Here is a 15,293-nt window from a genome sequence, read left to right on the forward strand (position 1 = left end):
GGTCTACACTAAAACTAAATACCCAAGGCAAACTAGGTTCCACTTGTGTCACTGGTATAATTCAGGTCTGAATTTGATGGATAAACAAAGGACAAACCTTGGTAGATCTCTGCCTCTGAGATCTATCAACCGTCCTAAGGGTCATGTCATTTTAAATATCTAGGTCTTATTCTAAGCCCAGAGTACTATAGAAAAGCAAACACTGTGGACTGTGGTATCTTAGTCCATTTGGACTGCTATAACAGAATATCATAGACAGGGTAGTTTATTTCTTACAGCTCTTAAGACTGGGAAGTCCAAGGTCAAGGAGCTGGCAGACTGAGTGTCTGATGAGAGCTGGCTTCCTGGTTCATAGACAGTCTTTTGCCATATAACCTCACACTGTGGAAGGGGCTAAGGAGCTCTGTGGGGTCTCTTTCTTTCATAAGGACACTAATCTCATTCATGACCTGATCACCTCCCAAAGGCCCCACCTCCAAATACTATCACACTGGGCATTAGGTTTCAGTCTCTGGCACTCTGGTTCATCGCATGTCCTTTCTCCTTCATCTTCAAAGCAGGAAGTTCATTTGCCTTGTCCACATATCAATAGAAACTAAAACCTACCTCATACAAATGCATGAGTTGGAACTGTTAGAGCACGCAAGCACCAGGAGTTTATGTTGTCTGTGTATCACATGGGATAAACCGGAGCACTGTAGGCTGCAGGTTTGTGTTCACCTGCCCCACTCCCCAATTCGTATACTGAAACCTGTATTGGCAGTCAAGCCAAATTAATATTAGTGCTTTTCCTATGCCTTTCACATGAACTGAGGCTTTCACTTGTGGATGACTGTATATATAGTCTGTTTTCAATTATACTGCCATAAATAGTTACAGTATATACTGTATATTGGTAGATAGGAAATACAGTATATTTCATTGAAATTATAAGATCTAAAATTTATGAACAGATCATGAAGTGACATTCTTCTAAATTTACTTTCACCTCCAGGCAGTGAATCACTTTTCAATTGTTATTCACTTTCAAGGAAACAACTCAAGTTCAAAAGTTTGGCCATAGGGTGAGGAAGGAAGGAGGAGGTTAAAGCCAAGCACAGCACCACATGCACAATGATGCAGAAAAGAAATGTGGACTGGCTTTTCCCTGTGGTTCCCTCCCATCCTGCGGAAAGCCTGCCCCATTTGTGTTCAGGCAATACGTTAGAAACGGAAATCTGCTGCTTTAATTATTTTATACTGTGATATCCAATCTACTTAAATTTAATTACGCTTTTTCCCTGAGTATTCAGAACACCTGTAACAGGTATTCTGACATCTGAGTCTTTCTCAGTAGCTCATAGGCATGGAACTCCTTGTCCTTTGCTGCTGGCTGGGAAAATCCATCTCCCATTATTAGCTCCTATATGAACGCATACCCCTGGTGCTAGAGATTAATTCTCTAATCCCCTAGAAAAACTTAGGATTCTCAGCTATATTCTGTCCCTCCTTCATCATCATATTTCAGTTATTTATTCAAGTGTTTGTTTCCCGACTTAAAGTGGAGGTTTGGGCAAGGACCACGTTTGTCTTGTCTTTCACTGCCCATCCTAGTGCATCCCATTATCCCTGGTACATTAAACGGGCACCCTGTGTATAACTGTGCCATGTACCAGAGTACCAGAGTACACGGAACAATTGCACTGGCTTCTGTGTTTTGTACATTTGCCATCCCAGAACCTAAGACACACTAGTTGTCTTCACAATAGTAGTAGGTAAGATATGTGCAAGAAACTACAAAATATTTTTCAAAAGAAAAAAATCTGTACGTATGTCCACGGAAACCAGAGAAAGGAAAAATTTTAAAGGCTGAATGAAGAAGATATTAAGGAAGGCTTCAGAAAGGCCTGCTTTTGAACTGAGTCTTGAAATGTGGAAAGGAGTTTGCCTAGTAGCTAAGCCAATGAAAGGGGATTATAAGGAAGGGAAGCTACATATGTTCAGAGGTACGTTTGCTTGAAAAGAAGACCATGGGCTCAGTTATCAAAGCAGTACATAGAAGTCACATTTAATGTGAGGGATGCACTTCCGATGACCTCACAGAAATCAGATCCACGTGCCCTGGCCAAAACCGGCCAGCATGTCTTCTGACGGGCTAACACGGCACTGCCTCTGGGAGAGCCCAGTTCATAAGTCACTTAGCCAGTTGACTTTGAACTTTTGCTGTTGTTGACAACTGTTTCCTTTGTAAGGAGTCACATGACTTCAAAGTTTATTCATAAATTAAGTTTGTTAATATTTCTCTGAGTATTTTAGATTTCCATAATTCAAACTCACATGAAATGTGTACTGATAGGAACAACCATTAAGGTTAAAAAAAGATTTTCCTTTAGTGAATATAGGTTGAAAACATTAACTTTTATATAGAAAATTTCAGATCGACTTCGACATTGCATGGATTTCTAAATCAGCAAGTCTGACTCTGACACAGACTTTTCTGATGCAGTTCAGAAATGTAATGCAAGTGAGAAGCCTGGGTGCTTCTTACACCTCCTCGGGTTGACTAGTGCCGCTCTTCACCCAGCACCATGAGCCCTTTGAAGGCAGGGGCTGTTTGCTCATTTTTTAATTACGTCCCCACTAAAAAAACCCTTATGCACAGAAGTCAATAAATGTTTACTGACTTATGTCCGCCCCTCACTGACTTGCTTTCAAAGAGAAATTTATCCCCAACCAAGACACTGCCTAGATCTCGTTTTGAGCAACCTGGAAAAGAAACTGAGCGGTTTTCCTACCAGTTAAAAAGCGTTTGAGCCAACACTGCTAACAACAATATGCTCAGTGATGGTACGTGCTGAAGTCTGATTTAACACGTGCTCTAATTATATCTGTTGTCAAATGATATTCTGTGTGTTCACATGTTATAAAACATAAAGAGTAGACTCAGCCTGAAAGGAAGTCCAGGCTCTGTACCAGTTTAGCACCGGTAAATCAAGGAAGGTTTATGGATCTAAAAGATAGACAAGGAAGCCTGTAGAGCAGGCACCAAAACTGGGAGCTCACTGATATTCTACAGAAGGGAGGAGGTACAAACTTCCAGAAACCAAAATTCTCATTCAGAGCAGTGCAGAGTTATAGATGAAAATATCTGAGGGGAGAGGGTAGCACATGGCAAATTTGGGAAGCTCACCAGCCTTGCACCTCTACCCCAAACCCAGCCCCATATATACAAGCCTACAGCAGTTCTTCACATACGCTATTTTGACTGTGACCCAGGACCACCTCACCTGAACCACGTGTGTCTTCAAACACAGCTGTGCAGTACACAGAGTGACACTGGACAAATAGAGTCCTCTATACTTGGACGGGAGCAACATTTTAATTCATTGACCTCAATTTCCCTGGAAAGTACATTTCTGAACTTAAAGTTGTAGAATTGCTACAAGAGTCAGTTATCCAGATGTATGGAGAAATTATAAACAACTCACTCATTTTAAGTGTTTACTCTTTCCCAAAGAAGAACAATCCTTTTGAGATTTCTGCTTCTGGCCTAGGTGGGGATAACAGGGACTGATTTACTCTTCCACCTGAAAACACCTTGAAAGCAGACAAATATATGAAGCAATGATTTGCAAAGGACAGTGACTCCGGAGGGATTAGGTATTGCCACACAATTGGCACTACTTACTTCTTTGAGAGTGTCCAGCCCATGGCATAGGGAGAGCCCAGCAGATGCCCAGCTCTTCATAGGAAGGTGTCTCGCTGAGACACTCCTCTATAAGACTGACTGAGGGGGATGCCAGAGGAAGCTAGTGGCATGGCTGGCCACCAAGCACTGCAGAAGCTGGCATACACAGCAGGAGCATGGAGCTGAAAAATTCACTTGCATTGCAGGATCAGGGCACTGGGGCAGCCCAGCTACTTGCTGTACAGGAGTCAGATGCTAGGGAAGCTACTGTGCTACTGGGCACCAGCAAAGGCTCAAGGGCTGCAATACCCAGGCACTGGGGGAGTGCAGCACTAGATAAGCCGTGTAGACTGCAGGAGCCTGCCTAGCTAGCACACTGGACCCGGAAGGAAAATTCTGTCCTCCTGCAGTGTCTTTCCAGCGCCCTCTAATGACAAAGCTTAACATGGTGCCTATAGGCAGAGAAAAAAGTATATAAAGGGCCCATTATTAATTTTCTCAGAGCTGGCAGTAAAAGGCGAATTGGAGCTACGTTGATTTTATGTATAAGTTGACACAGTAATTCTAAATTTCATATGGAAGTGCAAAGGACCTACCATAGCCAAAACAACTTTGAACAAAAACAAAGTTGGTAGAATAACATTTCGTGGTTTCTATTACAAAGCCACAGTAATAAAGACAGTACTGTATTGGTGTAAAGACAGACAAAATAGACCAATGAGACAGAAAAGAGAACCCAGAAAAAGTCCACACATATTTGGATAACGGAACTTAAACAAAATTGCCAGCTGGAGAAATTCAGTGAAGAAAGAATTATCTTTTCAGAGCAAATGGTGCCAGAACAATTAGATATCCGTATCCACACACTAAAAATGAACCTGATCCATATCTCACACCTCATACAAAAGTTGACTAAAAAATAGATCATCAAGCTAAATGTAAAATTTAAAATTAAAAAACTTCTAGAAGAAAATATAGTTGAAATTTCTGTGACCTTGGATTTGGCAAAGATAGGACCCCAAAAGAGTGAATTGATTGACTACAACCCATAAAAATAAATAGATGAATTAAAAACTTCTTTTCAAAGGTACTCTGAAGGAAAAGAAAAAAACAAGCCACAAACTTGGGGAAAAAATCTTTACAAAGCACGTATCTGATAAATGATTTGCATCCAGAATGTATAAAGAACTCTCAAAATCAGTAAGCAAACAGAAGACTCAAATTTACAACTTGGCAGAAAACTTGAGCAGACATTTCACCAAAGTAGTTAACTGATGACAAATAAGCACATGGAAAGATGCTTAAGATCATTAGCCATTAGGGAAAAAAATGAAAACAACAGCAAGATGCCACTGGTCACCTGGTAGAATGGCAAAAATTAAAAAGGCAGACCCTCCCCAGTGCTGGGGAGCATGTGTAAGAACTGGAACTCTCACGCACAGCTGTATGTTCTACTTTAGAAAACAGTTTGGCAGTTTCTTAAAAGGTTAAAGGTACGCCTGCCACGTGACCCAGTGATTCCACTCCTGTATAGGAGAGGTGAGAAAGTGTGGCCACACAAGGGCTTGTGCGCACATATTCGTCACAGCTTTGTTTGTAACAGGCCAAAACTGGGAAGAATTCAAATGTTCACAGGCAAATGGATTTTTTTTTTAAACCTACGGTATTATCCATATGTTACCCAGCAGTAAAAAGCCATGAGCTATGGATGGTCACACTGCATGTATGACTCTCAAACTAATTATGCTGAGTAGAAGAAGCAAAACCCAAAGAAAAATCACATACTTTCAGATTCAATGTATAGTAAGTGCAAACTGATGTGTAGTGTTGGAAAACATATTAGCAACGGCCTAAGGACGAGGAGTGGAAGGATGGAGAAGGGCAGGAAAGAGGGTTACAAAGACTCATGACTGGATAGTTCGTTATCTTGAATGTGTGAGGGTTTCACACATGTTTACTATGTCAAAAATTATGGAATTTTACATTGTAAATATGTCATTTATTATATGTCAATTATACCTCAAAAAAGGCTTTTTTTTTTTAAAAGAAAAGACTTCTTGTTCCTCCTAAATTATTATTCTGTGTGTTAACTTATGTGTTAAGTGATGTTACCATTTCAACCAAACAGACAAGTTAATGGAATGAGGACCTAGTTAAGGTGGCAGCGTAGGTTGACCTCAGGAGTACACAAAAGATCTCGCTCAAGGCAGCAATCATGTCACTCAAGAGAACTAAAGTCCCAGTGAATAGTGAATAACATTGAGCAATTTGTGTATTTATTCATTTTTTTTAGATAACTCGGCAATGATCGAATCTTCATTGTATTTTTTTCAGTACCATTTAGTCCCCTTATATCTGCCTCCCCCAGCAACCACCACACTTGTCCGTGTCCATGAGTCTGTTTTCCTTTTTGCTCAATCCCTCCACCCCTGCACCTCCCTACCCCCACTAGCTGTCATCTGCTCTCTATCTATGAGTCTGTCCCTATTTTCCTTGTTAGTTCAGTTTGTTCATTAGATTCCACATATGAGTGAAATCATATGGTATTTTTCTTTCTCTGACTGGCTTATTTCACTTAGCATAATGTTCTCCAGGTCCATACTGGTGCAAAGGGTAAAATTTTCTTCTTTTTTCTGCCAAGTAATATCCCATTGTGTAAAGGTCCCATGGTTGTTTTATCCACTCATCTGTTGTTGACACTTATGCTGCTTCCATATCTTGACGATTGTAAATAACGCTGCAATGAACATAGGGGTGCTTATGTTCTTTCATATTAGTGTTTTGGGTTCCTTCGGATATATTCCCAGAAGTGGGATTGCTGGGTCAAAAGGCAGACCCATTTTTAATTGTTTGAAGTATCTCCAAATATTGTGCAATTTAATATCTTCAAATGTGCTGCCCAAAATTCGGAAATCACAGAGAAAGAGAGAGAAGCACCAGAATAGATGGTTCTATTTGTGAGGGCACCATACAGACCTTTGTACTGAAAAAGAAAAGCTGCACCTTTCTTCTTACAGTTTAAAAGCTATTCAACAAAACAGCTACTTTTTTTTGGATAAGTATTAAAACAAACCATTGAGTCTTAGAAATGATTTATAGTTAAGAGTGGAATTGCAAGAGCTTACCTTTCATCTCTTCTGCCATGTAATATTGTTACATAACTCTTCTTTTTCACAGCTGTTTTGATTCACAGCATACTGACCTGGGCTTCCTCTCTCTTTCCTCTCATGTGCTTTGACCTGCCAGATGTATCGTGAAGATTACTGGAGAAATGGTGTTGTCCTTCCCTGCCGGCATCACCAGACACTTTGCCAACAACCCATCGCCAGCTGCCCTGACTTTTCGAGTGATAAATTTCAGCAGGTTAGAACACGTCCTGCCAAATCCCCAACTTCTCTGCTGGTAAATATATTTTGCACAAATTTTTTAGACACGTGTGTAGCTTAGCACTTTATACTTAGATGAGGGAGGGACAAACCTTAGCAAGGGAGTAACACTGTAAAGCAATGACTGCTACTCAGATATGTGTGTGGATGCAAACTCAGAATTCTTACCGGCTGTCAAAGTATTTGTGGTTGATTATGTGTCTGTGCTTGTATGTATTTAAGTGGCCGACTATTTCAAGTGGCTAGAGAGACATTTAGAGTAACAAAACCTGTATTAGTGACTATGTATTTATTGTCTGTTTTACTGGTCATCAGTAGACAATGGATAAGGATGGTGGGAAGTGAACCCAATAAAAGGAATAAAATTCATTTATTGTATTAGCATCTTCAAAGTCAAATGATACTTAAACTGTGAGTTACTCTTCACATGAGCATGAAAATCTTTTCTGTGAAATATAATTTCATTGTAATGGTAATTGTTTTTATGGAACTATACATTTATTATATCAAAGAAGCTAATGCATATCTATATATACTTCTTCAAATTTTCTCACTAATACATCTAAATATGATGTTCTTATCATATGTACACATAAGTACATCCACACATACACACACATGCTATTAAAAACGATCAACTCTACAAGTTAATTATTGGCAATGGTATCAAGTCCTGATATTCCATATAAAAATTTCCCTCTAAAGTGGCCATGTTTTCTCTTTATTGTGACCTCCCTCATCCAAATGACCTCTGTCATTTTGCTGGACCACTGCAATTGCTTTCCTCCTTCCCTCTGTGCATTCAGTCTTGCCCCTCACCTACATTTTTTACACAACAGCCAAATGACCTTTTATGGGGTGAATCATGTCGTCCTTGCTCATAGTTCCCCAGAGGCTCCACATTGCACCTGTACCAGAAACCGGACTTATTACTGTTGCCTCTGAGACCCTAAGTCATCCACCCTTGCCCGCTTCTCTGTCCTCATCTCCCATCATCCTGCCTCAGAATCCTTGTAGCTTCAGCCAGACCTGCCAGTCTCAGAAACAGACTGAGTCCTTTCCCACAAAAAGACTCTGTGTGCTTGTTTCCTCTGCTTCCAACACTGTTTCCACCCTCCTTCACCTGACTGCTACTCGTCTCCGCTCCTCTCCGCCTCCCTCAACCATCTCACTGTCCTCCCCATTCCCCGCCCAAACCAAATTGTTAAACATGTTCCCGTGTTATTCTCTCTCAAGGTACCTTTTGTCATACTTACTAAAATTAATCATTATAGATCTATTTGTTTTTCTTCATTCATCCACTTCCCCACTAGAATGGAAAATCCATGATTGAATGAACACGTTATTAGTTCACCTCTGTATCCTCAGGACCATCCTCTGTGCCTGGCATCTGAGAAAGACTTGAGCAATATTTGTTAAGTGAATGAACAACTCAGCCATAATTTAAAGAATTTAGTCAAGCCAGATAATTATGTAGAAATAACGAAAGATTGTTGGTATTTGAAATTTGAGGACCGGTATAGTCACTCACTCTTTCTTGAATGAGGCTTTTTCCTTCCAGGGGTGAAAACACAGTCACAGGTCTTTCAGGTGATTTTACCAAGATCATTTCCTCCTCTTTGGTCCTCGCTATGGCTTCACTTAACTGGCAAACTCTGTTCCAGGTTTAAAAGTGAGAAAGTAATGATCACCCATTAAATGAAGAATAAATGTGAAATGATTGACATTGGAAATCAGAAACTTCTTAATTCAGTTTCCATGTTTTAGGTGCACATTAAGCTAGTTGATTTTATTTTTTCAAGGTTCCTCCATCTGAAATCAGGAATTATGTGCCTCTGTTTCACCGGTATGTTTGTGAACATGACTGGTATGATAGTTATAGCTTTTGTTACATTTTCAGGTAGTTATGTTGACAAGTTTTTAGGCATATATGCAGGAATTTTATACTGATATTAATATATCTGTCTTACAAATTGAATTAAATATCACTCAGAATATTTTTCTTTAACAAAACATTACATAGAGTCCTTTATTATTTGCTAAAACAAACAAACAAAAATCCTCATTAATTTGGACCTTATTAACTCTAAATATCCCATCATTGAATCAGGCCGTGATTGGTCACCTGTCAGTCATGTGGCCTATTTGGAGCTGGTGTGCAGCACCGCTCCTCCGCCAGCACTGCCACCCTCGTCTTCAAGGAGCAGTGTGACCAAGCCTCATTCCTGGATGCCCCCCAGCCAAGTCTCATTTGTGTTTACTGAAAGGCTTCATTTAGGTTAACAGCGTGGCCCCTGCAGACATTTGGTTTGTGATCCTGGTGACAGGGACCAACTTTTCCTTTACAAAGGGGTTTGCTTGTAAAGGATTTCCAGGAGCAATTGTTAAGCCAATTATGAGACTAAAGAATTCTCAAGACTTCTTGAGCATTTAAGATTTGCATCTCTGTGTAAGCATTTGATTGGCAAAGCTTCCTTGAACATTTACTAAAGCAAGTTCTCTGAGGGATTATCATAGACACGTGACCTATTTTGTTATTAAACTTAGTAAATGCATTGCTTTAAAAAAAAACCAGCATAATTGAAATTTTCCCCATGAATCAGTTCTATTTAGTACCAATTAAAGACACGTTGCTGGGTATTAATTCTGTACCTCTGTTGTGGTATAATGTGAAAGTATGACCTGTAGTAACACTGACCTGAGCGGAATCCTGACTTGTTTACTTTTAGCTGTTCCAATTCAGGCAAGTTACTCCATTTCACTGACTTTCTATTACTTTTATCCCAGGCTTCCTTGTGTAGCTACAGTTCTGGAAGCTCTGGGTACCTCTGATGCCTTATACAGCCCTTATCAGCATTTTTAGCTCAGCATGAGTAGAGGCAAAGTCTCAGGGGCCGGGATTCTTTTCCATTCATTTCCCACACGCCTCCAGTCATATACCTTTGCTGTGTCCTCACCATCCTGGACCAGGCGCAGCAGAACCATGTGGGTCATGCTGAGACTCGGCCCCCACAACCACCCCCTCCTAGTGGACCAGTAGCAAGTTTAAAGTCCTGATGTTTTTTGGCTCAGCTCTTTGGATTTGTCAGACTTCTGAGGCTGGATTATAATAACTTACTTTTGACCTGCCGTTATCACATTATCATTACAGCTCTTCTGTCTTCTTAATCTCTAATTTTCTATTTGTATAACATCTTCTCCTCTTTAAAAAGGAAGATAATTCTTCCTTTGCAGGTAGATTTTAATGAAATATTTCTAAGGTATTTATGAGTGACTAGCACATAATAGGTACTCAAAAATTTGTAGCTACTATTATCGTATTATATAGGATAGTCTGAAAGTGAAATGTCACTGAACTTGAGTTGTGTGTCAGATTACTGAATCATTGGGGTTCTCGGTTCCTCACAGTGTGGGAAGTGAGCAGATGCTTTTCACCCTCCTGTGTGACTTTTTTTGTCACTGAGACAAGCATTTTCAAGCTACATTGGGTTTGACCTGTGGACAGGCCTCTGAGCAAAGCTAATGCTTCTCATAAGAATGCAAAATTCCTTCCTTCATTGACACTGTACTTGTCTTTTGTAAGTACTATGGTAATTATCATTTAAATTCCAGGGTCATTTCATAAGAGAAGTGACTTTATAATTTAGATGCTCTTAGGTGAAATATTGTGAATGCTAAAAATGTAACATGGTGATTTTAGTATCGCACTTTCTCCTCCACTGAAGACAGACATTTCTGAGAAACTACTGTTCGAGTCAATTCAAAAGAAAATCAATGTACTCAGCTCTTTGACTGCATTATCTAAGTCAGAGAAAACCGTGGTGCTATAGCAAGAGCTATTAAGTTTGGGCTAATAAATAATTCACTCTTTAAAGCAACCAATTATCATCGTGATTGGTTAATACTACTGGGTTCTCGCTGAGATTTATAGCAAAACAATAATGCCTCCCTATGGGTATTAATCTATTAACTTAATACCATTCACAACTGCACTTGAATTAAAACCGTACTACCATTAATAACACAATCTCTGCAAATGGTCAAAGGTGGATGTAGAAATCAGACAACAATTTGCTAAGATGCTTTTTTGTGTCATTTATATTTGTCACAAGATCATACTCAGTCATTCTTTCTTCCCGATTGAATAGCGATAATACCCAGAATGATGCCAATACCAAGGAATTCTGGGTAAACATGCCAAATTTGATGACTCACCTAAAGAAAGTGTCCGAACAAAAACCACAGGCTACATATTATAATGTGGACATGCTTAAATATCAGGTAAGCCTATTTATGTGGTCAGGGTCTCTCTCTCACTTTGCAAATGTGGAGTCCAACATATCTAACATTAAATAAAAGTAAATAAAGTAACATTTCTTTTAATATTTAAAAGCTATAATATATAAGAAAATATAAATTTTAAAAGACTACTTGTGGACTTAGTGACAAGAGTATTCAAACATATTTTTAGGTTAAAATTACAAGTAAAATGATTTATTTAAAAATTAGAGAAACATGCCACAAAATGAAGTTTCAGAAAATTACATCAGTTAAGATCGTAAATATTGATGAACTAGTCCACTGTGATTTTGTTAAGAACATTATTATCCTAAAATCTCTTACATAAAATGATTAAATGTAAGTAATCTGGTGTTTTCTCTAATGTGGCAGTCCTGTGAAGTAAATGCTAATAAAACTTATGGTAAGAAATAATTTGACATTAAAAGACTGGCTGGCACAACACAATATAGTATATGAAAACTTTCTTTTTGTGTCTAGAATTGTCCTTATTCCCAATTATTATTGACTTTAAATAAGTTTATTTCAAACCAGGATTCTAGAGAGCCTGAGCATCCCATTGATTTCCAGCCACGTAATCACCCAGGTTATTTTTAATGCACTCTTATTTTTATAATTAAATAAGTTCAAGTTATTTTCCTTAAGATGAGGAAAAAATAGTATTGCTTAAAGTTGTATTTTAATAGAAATCAGTGCATCTTAAACATGACTCTATAATCACCAGAGAACTTGTGCATCAACACGGATCCTGAACTTGTGCTAATTATATATGGATATAGATAGAGAGCTGTATTAAAATCTATTTATAGACGGGTATGGAAATAGAAAGAGATATGTAGACACAGACACAGACACAGATCCCTGCTGGGCCCTGAAACCCGCAGAGATCTTGACTTAATTGTTTTAGGGGGCAACCCAGGTTTTTGCATTTATTACAACTTCTCCAGGTGGTTATTATACACCCTACAAATTGAAAACCATTGAAAGTGAAGTATTTATTTGATGGTGCATTTTGCAAAAAGGCAAATGAATATAATGTTTTTCCTGAAAAGATAGGATTATCTAAGCTTTTTATCAGTAATACTAAATAAACACATCATATGACAAAAATGCATCACTTTTATAATTAAATATAATATAAAATTGCATTTTTATTTAACTGTTTTTCCCCAAAAACATTTAAACACATTTAGCGATTGCTTTAAGCAGTTAAGAAAATGAAAAGCATTAAGAAAGCATTAAGAAATGAAAAGCAGTTAAGTAAAAGGATCTCCATGTCATTTCCCCGATAAGAAGCTAAATTCCGGCACACATGCATGGTGCTTATGCCCCAAAGAGCGAAACTAAAACTGAGCTTTCGTTTCAAATCTTGCGTCTACATTTTCAATTCAGATTAATTTTTTTCTGAAATTTTAAATCCTGTGACTTTTTCTTTAGTATCCATATTTGTTATTAAGTGAGCCTAGGAAACAGAATTCACCTTTGAGCTTGGTGTGTAAATATTAAAGTGTCGGCAAGAGACTAACTTCTGGAATTAAGTCAGACTTTGAGCACTTCATCTCCCTGAACCTTACTTTCCTCATCTGCAATTAAGGATAATTATGATTCCTACCTAGTTTTTTTCCCAAGGTTGTTGTGAGGAGCTAATTGCCTAATATATTTCAAAGTACTTTGGAAAATGCAAGTGGCCCTAGGCCTGCTTTTTTGTGTTCAGATGCCTTCTGAGGAATCTCTTGTTGAAATGTGTTGTTTTCAACTATGCGAGGAATTGAGGTACAGCTAGAGTTTTTTTGTGGGGTTGCCCTGAAATTACAGCCAGTTTAGTTTCTGGTCACCAGTGGCATCCACCAACCCCCAGTAATAGGGACAGTCAAAAACATAGCCTTGCATAGCCAGAAAGCACCTGGCTGAATAGAAAACTACTATCCACTTGCAAACTCCTGCTGAGGACAGGGTGCAGAAACAGCAGGAGGTGGCTCTGCTTTTGATCTACCTTAAATATAAGAGATTCCAAAATAAAAGTTCATTGGCAGAGGATTGTGCTGGTACAAATGCTAGCATAAATAAACTTCTGACCCAGAGATGTCATGAAATAATTGGGCTGAATTATCAGATGCCCTTGACTCTGAATAAAATACCGCATAAATTCAAACATCAAAAAAAAATTAAACTTTAAAAAACTATTATAATGATTACCTAACTAAAGTTGTCCTCAAAAGCCATGCCTGTCATTTTATCAAAGAACCCATTTCTGGCCTTGTTTCTGCAGCAGGCACTCCTGCCTTGTGAGCTCAACCTGCCCTCAGGGCACTTCCCCGTGATGTCCAAAGGTGCAGATATTGGTAGGCCAATAGAGAGCTATTTATAGTCTTCAGAATCAGCAACACTCATACTCCATGAGTAAAACTGCAAGGGCATGGACACCACCCATATAGCCCCTGCCGTGTGCATGTATTTGCAAAAGGAGACTCTCCTCGAGCTATTCATCCTCACAGTGGACAATCAAGGAATAATAAATAACACTGTGAATTTTCTCATTGTGGACCTAAACTCAAGTTGATATTATTCACTTTAGACAAAATAAATTGTTGTTGATTCTTCAAACCTGGTCCTTGGTCAAAATCACGGTGGATTCTAACTGACAATAGTTAGAATTGACAATAGTCAGTCGAATGCTGCCCTTCCTGTTAGAGGACCTGCGTTCCAGTCCTTACCCTGACAAATCCCAAAGGAGTATTAACAGCCTGCTGTGTCTAACTCACTGGTTTGTCATGAAGGGCAACGATGATAATAATATTAATACATAACATGAATTAAAACACTATTCACTAATTATGCACCAGCACTTTGCTGAGCGTTTCCCATGAACACCTCCTTCTCTCTGCCTGACAACTGTACAGGTGAATACTACTGTTATAAGTCCCATTTGGCCGATGAGGAAATAACTCAGGCTCAGAGACATTTGGTAAAGGATTCAAGATCACTCAACTTGTAAGTGGCAATCAGAACTCACACCCAGAACTTCTAACTCCTTGGCCTCTCCTACCACCTCCTGACATAAAGTGCATTCTAAACTCTAAAGTGCTGTAGAGATTTTAGTAATTTATTTTATTTTGTAATCTGTTCCGATTTCCCCAAAGCACCAGCTCTCTCTCACATGGCACCCTTCACAGGGATTTTTAGTGAGAGCTCATTTGCGAGCAGCACAAACAACATGACGACGTTTTGAAATCTCAGAATATTCCAGCGGGAGACAATCATAGTTTCTGGTTTGTTTCGAATTAATGACCGAGCCTTAAATACTCTCTCTCCTGTCATTTGGCAAGGTGTCTGCCCAGGGCATCCAGTCCACACCCCTGAACCTGGCAGTGAACTGGCGGTGTGAGCCCGCAAGCACCGACCTGCGCATAGATTACAAGTACAACACAGATGCGATGACAACCGCCGTGGCCCTCAACAATGTGCAGTTCCTCGTCCCCATAGATGGAGGGGTAACCAAGCTCCAGGCTGTGCTCCCCCCAGCAGTCTGGTAAGAAGCCCCAACCCCCTCCGGCTTCCCAGAGAGCTCCTTCTAGACAAAGGGATTATAGGCCCCTTAGCATGGGTATTCCCTTCCTGGAGGTCACTGCAGGCCTGTGTGTCAGAGTTCAGGGAAGGAAACAGAAACTAGGGGTGCTGTTTTAAGAAGAAAATGGTTTAACACAGTGATTTAGATGCTCGTACGTACGTGGTGGAAGTGCTAGAAAAACAAGCTGCAGGAGTGAGGATCGCAAGGAATGTTTCCCCAAAGACAGTGGAACTGATGGCCAGAGAAGCTGCTTACCCCTGGCATAACCAAGAAGAAAAATCAGGAGGCTGCCAGCGGAGCCACTGAATTCAAGAACCCCTCGCTGTCACTCTGACTCAAGGATGAGAGAGCTCCTGCCAGCTCCACCTTTACT

The 15,293-nt window shown here is 39.5% G+C and overlaps 1 protein-coding gene across 11 annotated transcripts in view; it reads left to right on the forward strand.

Moving 5' to 3' along the window:
• Positions 1-15,293, forward strand: part of SGIP1 (SH3GL interacting endocytic adaptor 1) — a 193,139-nt gene that overhangs the window by 173,037 nt on the left and 4,809 nt on the right. For all 11 annotated transcript variants that reach the window (XM_053920514.1, XM_045199489.2, XM_053920511.1 and 8 more), the window contains 3 exons: positions 6,914-7,069; positions 11,202-11,334; positions 14,679-14,881. In XM_053920514.1, the coding sequence (XP_053776489.1) occupies positions 6,914-7,069; positions 11,202-11,334; positions 14,679-14,881 (492 nt within the window). The remainder of the gene's footprint in view (positions 1-6,913; positions 7,070-11,201; positions 11,335-14,678; positions 14,882-15,293) is intronic.

Source organism: Desmodus rotundus, chromosome 3 (assembly GCF_022682495.2).
Source record: "Desmodus rotundus isolate HL8 chromosome 3, HLdesRot8A.1, whole genome shotgun sequence".
NCBI classification, from domain to species: Eukaryota; Metazoa; Chordata; class Mammalia; order Chiroptera; family Phyllostomidae; genus Desmodus; species Desmodus rotundus.